Source organism: Chrysemys picta, chromosome 7 (assembly GCF_011386835.1).
Source record: "Chrysemys picta bellii isolate R12L10 chromosome 7, ASM1138683v2, whole genome shotgun sequence".
NCBI lineage: Eukaryota > Metazoa > Chordata > Testudines > Emydidae > Chrysemys > Chrysemys picta.
The window spans coordinates 44,614,839-44,628,130 of record NC_088797.1 but is presented as its reverse complement, the minus strand read 5'-3'; the positions used below and the strand labels follow the sequence as shown (position 1 = coordinate 44,628,130).

The 13,292-nt window shown below is 39.2% G+C and overlaps 1 protein-coding gene across 1 annotated transcript in view; it reads right to left on the bottom strand.

The window, feature by feature from the left end:
• The window catches only part of NT5DC2 (5'-nucleotidase domain containing 2), a 66,011-nt gene that overhangs the window by 23,324 nt on the left and 29,395 nt on the right, over positions 1–13,292 (bottom strand). The window contains exons 6-10 of the mRNA XM_005310134.5: positions 9,926–10,054; positions 5,973–6,033; positions 5,181–5,283; positions 4,513–4,614; positions 449–530 (exon numbers count right to left, since the gene is read on the bottom strand). Coding sequence (XP_005310191.2) covers positions 449–530; positions 4,513–4,614; positions 5,181–5,283; positions 5,973–6,033; positions 9,926–10,054 — 477 coding nt within the window. The remainder of the gene's footprint in view (positions 1–448; positions 531–4,512; positions 4,615–5,180; positions 5,284–5,972; positions 6,034–9,925; positions 10,055–13,292) is intronic.

Sequence of the window (13,292 nt, the reverse complement as noted above, 5' to 3'; positions counted from 1 at the left end):
CAGCTGAGATCTGACAGATGTACTGGAGATACTGAAAGTGTCTGAGAGTGGAGGTGAGGGAAGGGGAGAGGATGAGTCTTGAACACCATGGGAATCTCCATGGAGAGAGAGCAGGAAAAAAAAAAAAAAAAAAAAAGGAATGGAAGATGCCATCTGTAACAGTCGCCACTGGTGTGTGTGGATTCTGACCCATGCAATGTGCCTACTTGCCCTTGTCACGTAACTGGGACCAGGACTCCCTCACGAGTACTCCTGTGTTTCACACCCCTATTACACCAGCCCTCACAAATATTCAAATGAGCTATTTTTCATATCACCAAGACTGTACAGCTTTTGTGCTTAAAAAAAAAAAAAGCTTTCACCAGGCTGAGAACATAGGAATTATATTAGTCCCTATGGTTTTAGAGGTAATGAGCAAAGGAAATACAAGACTTTATATTTTATTTACCTGTTTGTAGATCTTTCCCTTTTCTAGTTTGTTTATTTTGTCCCATTGGAGTGAGCCTTTGTCATCCAATTTTCTAAAAGGTCTAAAAAAGAAACAGGGGAGCAAGAGTTAAGTAACTCACATTTTTCCAATTGGCATACACAGCTGTAAATCACGTCATGAAGCTCCTAAATTAATGTTATGTAACTTGTACAAAGTGAATTTTAAGCAAAAAGTGACCTTTAGCTTCCTCTTCTCATGAGAATAAAATCTAGTTTCAGCCTATTAAAGTTTTTGTATTAACCCTCCCTACACTACCACAAACACCTGAAAGGTCTGTATTGCTTTTGAGGGACCAGGAAAACAAATGCGACAGTCAGGCAGCCTTTTGCCCAAACATGTTCCTATCCTGGCTACTCTCTAGTTTTGAGGCACAACACACCCCATTACATACTACACTATTAAGAAATCTCAGAATAGGGAAAAGCAGCTCTTGTAGCAGCAGAAACCGGGGGCTGGTGCAATGGGGATGTATCCTCCTCTCCTAAAGCCATCTTGGCATTTATACAACCTAGAAGTGGAAGAGAATTCTCTGTGTGCCATCTTGCTTGTCTCCCATCAATGTAGGAGTGGTCTCTGTTGTACAGTTTCTGTCCTAGTGTTGTGATTAAAAAGCAACGGGTTTCTAGCCATTTCCTTGGGAAACTGTTCCACAGTGTAATACAGCTCATTATCAGCAAGCTCTTCCTGATATACAACCCATGTTTTTTCACCCTATTAACCCTTAGCAGAGCAGCAATTCATATAATAACAGTCCATCTCATTTTGGGGTATATTGCCCTTCCAATATTTGTAGGGCTATGTCTCCCACAACCCCACTTAGTCATTTAGCCAAATTCTATTTAATCTTAATTCTTTCTCTCCATAAATCATGTATGTCTGGCTCCATTTACACTTCATTTTACAATTTATAGCACGAAGGCGTTGGTATTCAAAAACCCCCAAGATCTACACGCTGTATGTAGATACCAAGACAAGCTGTAAATCTCCCTCATGATAATGTAGATTAGTCACCTCCTCATGCCTGAAAGGAAGTGAGATGCCCACCTGTGAGTGGCTGTTAGGTTCCTAATAATAAGGAAGGCTGACTTTACATTAAATAAATGAAAAATAAAAAAAAATATTCTGATGCCACTTTCCTACACTATTAGAAACATATGGATGTGAGAGAGGCAAATAAGGAAAACTAGTTCTATCTAGTATGGATATTCCAAGATACTGTACCAAGAATACTTGTAATCCTCAGCCTTTCAGAGTACTCTCACTTTCTGAACCTGTTTTGGTAGGTTACTTATTATTAGGATTTATACAAAAAAATAAAGGGGACATCTAACCAAGGCTGTCATAAATTACAGACACAAAATTATACCATCCACATTACAAACTACCCTTTCCCACACATAGTAAAGCTTTGATAGAAATCCAAACATTCATTATTTAACATGGTTTATAATGATGTACAAAAACAGAGTATGAAGTAAGGTGTAAAGGTTTAGCGCTACAAAATAAGGAGCAGCATAGCAACAACAGGATTATTATTTACTCTTTGCACAGAATCAAATACTAGATACTGGAGATGGGCCTGGAACCTTGTCACCATACCTAACAGTTTCCAAACCAAGGCTGATTACAGATGGAGAAACATTAGTAAAAAAACACTACTAAAGTTAAGAGTTCTGAGAGAACAAGTGTGCTTAACACCAATATACAGTTATTTAGATCTTTTGATAATTATTCAAACAATAGTGTTATTTATACATAGCATTGTCTGCTAACCAGTTGGTTCTTCAACACAACTGTGAATTGTGCAGTATTTTATGTAAATTGTAGTGGTTCCCCCTAGTGCTGCCCTGGAACAAATGAACTGGTGGTGTTTGTATGCAGAGGTCTCAGAAGATTTTTTTAATACTAGTTAAAAGCATTCACTTAAAGTTACAGGAATGTTATAATGCAGAAGTTAGTTCTCTCCAATGTGCTACTGTTTCCACGGAGATCTGTAGCGTAAATGGTCTTTGGTGGGTCAGTAAGCGGCATTGTATTGTCATGTCACAGGATGAATGGCTCTCATGGGACATGGGTCCACCCCCACCAGACATACTTAGTGCACTTCCCCAGGTGGAGAAAATGAGCAAAGTACATGACAGGCAGGCCTCGAGGCGGCTGGAGGAAGGAGACAGCAAGGAGACAAGACAGACGCCTGTGGAGAGCTAGAGGGAAGAAGGGAGTCTCTAAGTAGGAAACCCAGGGAGAATCAGCGTTCAGTACAGACCCAAAAGGAGCACAAGAAGGGAGCTCAAGTGTTGCTGGAAGACTGCAGAGCCCAGGAAGGGCTACAAGTTGGGCTCAGAGGGCAGGCTGAAGGTTGTTTTGAAGTCTGAAGAGAAGACTGATCCTCAGAAAAGAAGGGTTCTACTCAGCTTGAGACTGGGGTGGAAGACTGTTCTGGACTTGAAGACCCCAGAAGGGGTGGATTTTTCTTTAGGACTTAGCTGGAAAGCCAAGTCGCCGAAGCAACCAAACCAGGATGGAAGTTTGGGAGAGCCAAGCTGAGCGAGAAGAAAAGGAGGCAGTGGCTAGCCTGAAGCCAGGCAGCGTAGGTGGCCTGTCACAGTGCCACGACAGGTCGCCACAAACAGTTAAACTGGTTCACTGTTGTCGATTGATGTGAACATTTATACTACTAGGAAATGGGCTTTAAAGTTAATGTAATGCTGGTGAAAGATGCTGGCTTTAGAGCACTAGATAGTGAAGTTCTTTAGGTAGGCAGAAAACAGTTAAATTATGGACAGCATCAGCACAAGCTTCTCAAAACGAACCTCCCAATTCACCTATGCCTTGAAATATCTCTAGGTAGCAGATAAGAGGGCAACCTAATTTTCATGGTCTGTTATGTCCAGGACCTTTTTGCTAAGGCTACTAATTGTGTTCAGAGGGTGTGTTTTGTTCAGAGTAGATGTGCACTATTAACTAAGTGAGCACAATAACTGAATCCTGCACTTTCATCATGAACAGCAGCAGCATTACAGATAAAGACTTGCAAAAATATGCAGTAATTAAAAAAATAGTTATCCAAGCCAATAAAAACTGATCAGGTTTTTGGTTTGCAAAAAAAAGCAAGCAAATATGCTTAATGAATGGGGAAAACGCTGAACAATTCCACTCTTAACTGGGCTAATGGCTGGATTAAAAAGAATATTCTCTGCTCTTGATAATAGAATAAAATTGTGCCATTCATAAGTTGAGGCAGCACTGTAAAAAGATACAGGATCTCTATATCTGTTTTCAAGAGCCAGCATGACCACTTCTCCCTTCTTATTTTGCAAGTCTAAAGGAAATCATTACCAATAAAAAATAAAAAACGGATATGTCAGAAATGTGTTCCTAGGAATGTTTTCTTTAGTCGCCAAGTATAAGAGTTACTAAAAAGAGAAATAAGGAATAAAAATTAAACCACCACCACCACCACATACAGGGTGAAAGTACCAAGTAATTAAGAAACCACCCAACTTAAGTTACTTTGCCATTTGTTGGAAGGCTTGTTAAGTGCAGCCGGGGGGGCGGGGAGAATTGGCACATTCACAAGTTATACAATGTCCAGGCATATTCAGCTTTCATACAAAGCATTCTGCTATTCTGTTCCTTTCCATTTCTTCTCCTGTACCATAAAACTTCTGATTTAACTCTGTTAAATGCCCTAAATTTAAGAACAAATTCTGCTTAGGATTTCAATAGAACTGCTTTTTATTAACGGAGGAATATATTTGCCATAATAGATGCATTTAGCTAATGAATATCGGGAAGCAGGGGACCCAATTCTGCACCAGGCTTAGAATTTATGATCTAATACACACACACACACACACACAGGCACTCACATACTCGCACCCGCCCCCAAGAGTGTGGACAGTTTTGATAACAACAATACTTTTGAGATGGGTGGAGAGAGAAAGCAGAGGGAAATGTTTGCTTCGGAAAAGTTCTACAAGCCACAATGCAGCAGTGCAACACACTACAATGGAACATACTTGCGTCTATCAGTGAAAAAGGTGGGTTTATCAGCTTGCACAATGACCATGTCAAAGAGGTCCCGCCAGTTCTTGCCAACCATATGTTTCATTCCTTTATCTCTGCAAACAGGTGGAAAAGTTAATATTCCAATTTCAATTGGGCTTAAAACAATTTTTTTTTAAATGTAGTAAGTCTTGAAGCACAGAGACTTCAAAAAACTTCTGACTCCATTTGACTGCACATAGGAGTTGCACATCAGTTGTTGATCACTAACTTACTCCTACCATGACTAAGGAATTCTCCCTCTACCCTACCCTCAAAGCTCAGCAACTCTGTGTCTTCAGGAAGCAGAGCAAGTCTGCTGGCTCAGGAGATATTACTCTGTTGGTATCAATAGTAAAAATGATGGCAAAATAATACTGGCCAGTCACAGCCCCAAAAGAAAGCCAGAATAACAGCTCCCTCAAAGACAAAAGAACTCTTGTATGGTATGCCTGTTTAATAATCTTTTACCACAAGCCACTGCTCTCTTCCCCCAATCGAATACAATTCCACTGAAATGTCCCATTAAAAACAGCCAGTTTACTACCTTCAAAGCCTCATTGAGGAAAATAGGCCCCAAACCGTAGTCTAATGCATGCAGTTATAACCATTGATTCATATTTTCGTAACAGACGATACTCACACAAAGCTGAAGGGGCTGTTTGTAATAAGGAAGAGTTTCTTGTTGAGGTTAACCAGTCGGTTTAGGACAGCATAAGTTTCATCCCCATGAAGAATGTATTTCTCTGTTTAAAAAACAAAAAAAAACAAACAAACAAAAAAACCCCACACAAGTCTATCATCTTTTACTATCAATTTTTCCCACCGGCATATGGTTTACAATTTTGCCAGAGGGTTTTTAAAAAGGTCACCTGGAATGCAGAGGCCCATACTCTTGGGTACACAGCGTTATAATTATTGAAATAATAAGCAAGATGAATAGAGAATTACAGCAACAACAAAATTAAAAGCTAGCTTTATATACTAGAAGAGTTTGTGACCCCCCATGCACAAGTGAGTTAATGTGCTTTTGGGAGGCAGGTAAATGTGAAAAGACCAGACGAACAATTACAGTGTCATAGGGCTGACTATATAGTGAAGAGAGAAAAAAAGCTCATCTACAATAGCTATGGCCTTCCCATATGGTACATTTTCCACTTAACTGCTAATATCCCCAACTTATAAGCAAAGAAAATAATGCTGGAGGAATGAAAGGACTGTTCTTCCCTTTGTAAAACAGCCTTGGTCAATATCAAAATACCTCTTTCAACTCCTTGGATAGCCTTAAGCATAAGCTATGAACATGACCTTATCACGATCAGTTCTAGTCTGGTGATGTACTGTAAAACCAAATAATCCATTTACACATGTAAACATTCAATAAAATATGCATTAGCACTGAAAATTAAGAACAATGAATTTAAACTTAACTGACCCATGTCCTTCTCAATCCATTTGTACATCATTCCTTTTACGTGCACGTCTTTAATGGCATCCTAAAAAAGGGGAAAAACGACAGCTTTTTGAGTTTTAAATCTGAAATTCCTGAAGGAAACATCTAGTCTGATGCAGAACTTCAATTTTAACCTGTTCTGTGCAGGTGTCTGTGTCAAGATTTAAGGGGTGTTGAAACAATAGTGTTCTTCACTCCATATACCAAAAAAATTCTCCTTGTATAAACAAGGATCATTAAAAAAAAATATATTGATTATATATAATAAAGGTGAGGAATCCCAAATAGTGGATGGGTGTCCGTCTCTTTCCTATATGTATGAAAGAGACCGCACCCATGCACTATTTGGACCTGTCCAACCAAGAATCCCAACATCTCCCCCATTTAACAAGGCCTGCAAGCTGCACACATTCGTTCCAAGATTGTCACTCTTTAAACCATCCTATTTTCAGATTGTGTTTGTTAAATTTGTTTTACTTCTGTTTTTTAAAGCCAAAACCAATTTCTGGGGTTGGGGTGGGGAGTGAGTGAGTGAGTTACAGACACACTTTTCATTTGTAAGGGTTTGGAAGTTAAATTTTTCCTAAGGAGCTTAAACTGGACATTTTTAGATCAGACACGTTCCATCATATCACGTGTTGTACCCCTTCACCGCAGATTCCTATATTCAGGGTCTACAATAATTTTAAACAAACATTTATATGTAGCAGCAGATGCTTACAGGGTTCCTTTGTGGTGGTGGCGGCAGAGCTGATATTCAGCAGCCACTCGAAGGCCATTTAATTGCTTGCTGACTGAGGAACAGTTTGAAGATTTGAACTGCACATTGGGACATAATTTAATAAATTGGACTCAAGTCTTTTGACATTTGGAGTTGAGAGATAAAAATCTGGTTAAACCCTAAAAACCGTTGCCCCATGTCATTCACCAATAGATCAGTCTACTGGATTCAGAGGCACAGGTACCAAACAGTGATGGGGTTATCACCACAAGTGCAAGCTCCTGTGCAGAAAAAGCTCTTCTGAGGACCTGACATTGGTGACACAAGCAGACAACAGTAAGTCCTTATGTGCCAAAACTATATTCAGAGTGGAGAAAAGAATGCCAGGTTTGCTAGGCTCCTTGGTCGCAGACTCCTTATTCCACACAAATAAAAAGAGAGCCCGGAGTTGTATTGCAGCTGGAACCTTGAAAACCCTGGGAGATGCCACGTGATGTTAGAAAAGCTCTCTGAAGGATGGCAGGGCCAATAAACAGTTATGCGCTTTGTCCCCCAATACCAAGATTGCAGACCAACCTGAGCCCGTGAACAAATTGCTCCCTTGCTTTAATTCCTGGGGCAACCAGTTAATATTTGGCCTTTTGACCAGTACACAGTGCCAAGCTTCATATTAAAGACGACAGCAGGTCTTTGAGAAGAGCCCCAAGAGAACCGTGAATGTTTACATTGCCCATGATAAATGTGTCTTGCCCACTAACAGCACGAGTTAGGATAAGTGTTGCCAACATGAGCCTGATCCTAAAAATACCTTTTAGTTCACTGAAAAAGATTTCCTACAAGGGTGGAGGGGCTGCCAGTTTGTTTCCAAAGCTATTACCAAAGTATGTGCATCATTATTCTGAGAATGCTCAGTTCTAGGAGTTAGCAACAGAGTGGGAGGAGTTTTGTATTTATTTCTTCACAAGAACTTCTGTCCTACTTTGCTGAATAACATTCTGAACCATGCCTGGCAGATTCTTTGCCTTCCAAAACACAAGAATTAGCCTCAGGGAGTAGTGACATGAACAGGTAAGGTTTTAAAGAAGTATATTTACCCTCAGTCCTCAACTCAGACAAGATTCCCCCTGCCCCCCATTCTGCATTCGTTGGACACCCATCAGAACACACCACAGCAGGATGATTAATAATTATTGTGCTTTACGTGTTCAGAATGCTGAGCAGATATCAACCCAAACAATGCACCCAGTGAGGTATATGCTGTAAGCATCCACTTTATACACATGAGAAACTGCAGAAGATAAGGTGAAGTAACTTGAGGCCAAAGAGCAAACCAACGCAACAGCCAGGATTAGAACTTAAGAATCTGACAGTGCACTCGTTCTTCTGGATCATACTGTAGTGAATATTGTTGCCATCCATTAATAAATGGCATTGTCTTAAATGTGCTTATTTATACCTATAGTACAGTCATTTGGTCCCAAGTTGTAGATCCATCCAATGGCTTTGATGAAACCATCGACTGACTCCTCAGGACTCGCTCCAAAACCAGACTAAACACGTTTAATGCAATTCAGGAAGGCCTTTGCCACCTTGATATCCAGCCACTCAAGTACTAAAATAAAATATGCTATGTACATTCATCTCTGTAGTCTTTCCCCTGCCCTGTATATTACAACATTGGTAGGACAGCTCCCAGAAGCTGAAAATTACAAAGCTGTTTTATATACTTTCATCTGCTACACAAGGAGAAAATTTCATAGACTGTAATGGTGAAAAGCATATCTTCAGATTAATCTACTTAATGAATTGTCCTTTAGAATGTTTAAAATAACCAGACACTAAGTTAGTACCAACTGTATACAGATTTTTTTTTTTAATCTTTAACAGCAGAAAGAGAAAAAAATATTCCATGTTTTGATCATACAAATACCTATATTTTAAATCTGAACATCAGCTCAATAGAAAACTCTAGGTTAGATTCAAGTTAGAACAAAGCTTCCCATTTTCTGAAGTGTAAACATTCAGTCGGTGTTTCGAAACACCAACATCTTTTAGCTCACAGATCTTTTTGTATTTTGCAACTAATTATAAAAAGGTGATACTCAAACTATCCATGCTCTTATCACATAACCTCATAAAGACAGGATAAACCTGTCCATCCTCCAATCACCCCAGTAGGATACTAACGCCACAGAGTAAAATAGAACAACATCAGTTAGCCCTTGTCCAGTTGTTCTTACACTTCGGAATACTATGGGTTGAAAGGATGCATCTTCCCTAGGAAAACGAGGAGTTAACACAAGGTAAAAATCTTAGTGAACATAAGTTAAGTAAGACAAAGCAGTTGGAGTTTTCACACGTTAGCAGGTTGAGGTAAACCAGGTTTACCTTGAACTACCTTTTTTCACTAGGATTTTACCTGGAGTTAGAACATTCTTTTTTCCCCACAGGGAAGACAAAAAGTGCAGTGATGCAGTCCTTACCTTTAGGTGAAAATTTGCACACTGCTTCTCATAAGACCCCACTTAATCAAGTAGGAATTGAGAGCCCCTGCCCATGGAGGAGAAACCATATGTCCTACATGGGGGAGACCTGGAGTCTTTTAGGGCTCTATCTAGGTCAAAGGACGCATGGGACTCACCAAAATTTTACCTATAAATTAACTGAAAATTCAGAATACAACCAAGCCATTAGGCTAGTCAATAATCCCCTCACGTGAGTGAAAAGATATCCTGCCCATATTGGTGGGCAACATCAGAAAAATTAGATCAATGCTAAGGTTTTGGGGTGGTTTTTTGGAGAGGTGAGGGTCTGTTTTTTTGTTTTGTTTTTTTTAAATTGCCCCTTTTAAATAAGGGAGGATCAGACAATGGTCTACAAATAAAAGCTGGGACTTCCTGAAGCACGTTGAATTAAATAATTCAACTCTTGTCATTTTTGGGGCCCTGACCTAGCAGGCCTCTAAACACTACCAAAATAAATGTTAAAATAATAATATAGTGATCTAATAGTATACAAAGATCTCAAATGTTTTTTTTTTTTTTAAAAAGCACTGTATGTGCACCAAGGCTCCCCAATTAAAAAACTAGATGTTAGAAATAATAAATCTTGAGTTTGATAGTACAGAGTTCACAAGTAACAACAAAAAGACATAATATTAACTGTGCCATATACACACTGTTACATCAGCATTTCAAGTGTTCCTTATACTCACAGATATGTCCTTGTAAAGATGAACCTGGTCAAACTCAATGCCATGATTTATGAAATAGTCAATGACAGAGGAGAGCAGGGTCATTTCAGGAAGGGAGAAGATGTCCATGAATTGTTTAATTGAAGGACCCTGATCAGAAGGGCAAAAAAAGTTGTATTAGAAATTGCAAGAAAGCTGTGAATGTGGTGTTAAAGAGTTCAGAATGGTTTCCCATGCCAATTAAAGGCCTGTGTGTGTGTGTGTGTGTGTGTGTGTGTGTGTGCGCATATAAAACTTGTACCCCTGCCCTCCCACCGAGCTTCACAAGCTAATTAGGTTGGCTAACATCAGTTTCCAGATGAGACCTCCAAAGCAAGCCTAGGTACTGCTGGATGCATCAGCGACTTAGAAGGTGACACTCTGCCCTTAAATTAGGTACTTATATAATGTAAGAGTTCTTTGGAGCACTTGACAAAACAGGTTTCCTGACCACTGTGGTCATTAGATAACCACAGCACTTTCTATAAGATATGGGGAATTAGCCAACCTAATACAGAATTCTTCCTTTCATGTTCAGAACTGCTGTACAACATTGCAGTGCACTGAGAAATGGTTGTGTTCCACTCCCGAAGGGACTACAGGTATCCCTGTAAATCCCCTTATCCATCTCACAAGAATGCCAGGAGGCTTAGTTAAATGTTTATGATGTGTTTCAAGACTCTCAGATGCAAAGGCATCAACACTTCAAAATATTATGCTTAATTATTCTCCTGGTGAGGATTCAGATGGTATTTAACTGATCAACAAGTAGCAAAATGATTTAAACAATGTGTGCCCAAAAGATAACAATGGTCAGAAAACTCATGCCACACAATGTGATAGCTCCCCAGTTATTTCAAGCCCATTAATTATACAAAGGCTGAGTTTATTGTAAAAGTTATAAAATTAGTAATAAAAAATTAAATGTCTATGGGCCTAATTTGGCCCTGCGGTGAGTAGATGTTACTCTAGAGATCGCATCGTCAAACAGCAGTTTTTTGGACCAGGAATTCTAGTTTAATACAATTTGCTAGCTTTATACATGTAGCGCTCTCTCTTCTTAAATACAACAGGACTTTGCCAGAACACAGATACAAAATAACCACCACTGCATCTCTTTCTGACGTACAAAATTTGGAAGAGAGATTCCCAAATCTCTCCTGAGAGCTGCAGATGAATAAGTAATTTAGCTTTTCATTTGTCTAGTGCCAGAGTGGCTGTAAGAATAATTAAAGACATCTGGTGACGGAAAAGCAGTTTGGGAAGTGCTTAGAACTGCTCAAGACTCTAGCTATTAAGGATATCTGTGCACTAATTGCATACCCCAGAGCCTGGAAGTTTGACCCATAAACAAATTCCCTAGCAAATAGAGACCTATAGGCCCAGCACGCTCCAGCATGTCCATGGCCTCAAAGTCAATGCATATAAAGGCAGTAACATGGAAAGTATACACACATAGTATTCAGATATGAGGAAGTGATCATAGAAGGCCTGTACGCCTGAAGGAGAGAGGGTGAGTGCTGACTCACTAAGAAATGTATGTCATCAAACGCTCTAGACGCAGTAGGCATCTTTCATCAGGCACAAGAGATAGAACGTTTCCAGAAACATTTTCCAGATGTTTAGTGTCCCCAATCCCATGGTGACAAAAGCACTACCACAGAGCTCAATGACAGCTCCTCCTCCTCCTCCTCCCCCTCCATGGCTAGTCATTACTGAGGGAAACTATGTGCCAGTTCCTCAAACCAAGCCACAAAGAAGTGTTGCATCCAGGCAACCTGCACAGAATTAAGTTAAGATACTGTTCCATTTCATCCCAGATGGAAGAGTCCATTGGTTCATCCATTGTATTAGATGATATCTATTACAAGAGTGTTAAAATACAAGTGACATTTTAATTGATAAAACATAGCTACCTAGATTGGAATTTGGTTAGGAGACTCATGTTGAGACCTTTGCTCTTGCAAAAGCATCATGCAATTGTTAATGACCAGAAGTAATAAGGACCTATTTTTACATCTAATCCAAGAGACAGCACCTTCTTTATTAACTGATTTAACAACTTGTATTACTTTTCATCTTTCAGTATGAAGAGATTTAATTATATTTATTGCACAAGAGCATTCTGGCACTACTAAGATGACAAGAATACTGAATCTGTCTATTTAATCTGACCATTGGTTCATCAAGACTAATGCCATGCCTTTGGCAGAGGTCAATAATGGATACTTCAGGGGAAAACCAAAACCCCATAGAATGCATGTATGCAGCAACAGAATGTCAAGAGGCGTCTGAAGAATTCTGTCCTGAACTTATGGCAAGGAGATCATGATGGTCTCTTCTGATGTTAAAGTCTATGAGATTAGACCACAAAGTGGTTTATTTATATTTTAGCTTGGTTATAGAATTACCTAACCCATTTTAAAATACAGTATTTATTCCATGACCTCATTTTACAGTGCATTCCACAGAGTAACTGAATACTCATCTCCTCATACTATGGGAGTTGTATAACAAGGAGGAGGGACTGATCAGTTTCTGCTACGCCCTCCATAATGTAATTCATATACTTTAGTCAAGCCCCCTTCTAATGCTTCTCCCTTCCAGGCTTTAAAAAAAAAGTTGGAAGTTCAGAGCACAATATTACACCTCTGAACTAAAAAAGCATGTAAATCCTTATGGATTTACTATCCACTGACACGAACTGTCTCATAGCTCTTCAAAGGATACTGCAAATATTCAGCTCAAGAAAGAATACAAATGGATTTTGAAAGTGATTTTGCTCTCCTTACTGCAAGCCCCCATAGCTTAGAAAGTGATCATTAAAAAGAGATCCAGTGTAGCTATGAAGTGATGGTGAGGGAATTTCTTCTCCTCCTTTACAGCAAGGAGAGTCAAAGGAATTTAAATTTGTGCACAGTGATTTTAACAAATACCTTATAGGTCCAGGTTAGAAACTAAGAAGGCAAGCCAAACATCTGTGATAAACTTCAGGAGTTTAGGGGGAATCTGTTTTAATTAGTAAGCAATCAGCAGAAGCATAGAAAACATTAGCTTTAGTTCCTCGGAAAGTATTTGTAGGACCTTTGTGCTGACGTTCTATATTTCTGATTCTAATATAGACTTCCAATTCTCTCATTATGCATTTTATTTAATTCAATTGGTCTTTAATCATTTAGAATTGAATAATTCCTTCGAAGTACACTACAGACACAGGAAGTTTAAAAGTTTGCATTCAGCTGTGAAAGATACTGTAGAGAGAATTTGCTGAACCAGAAATAATACCTAATGGCAGATGAGAGACTTGTTGCATCTCCAGGTCTTTCTGACACAAATCTTATGCAACATG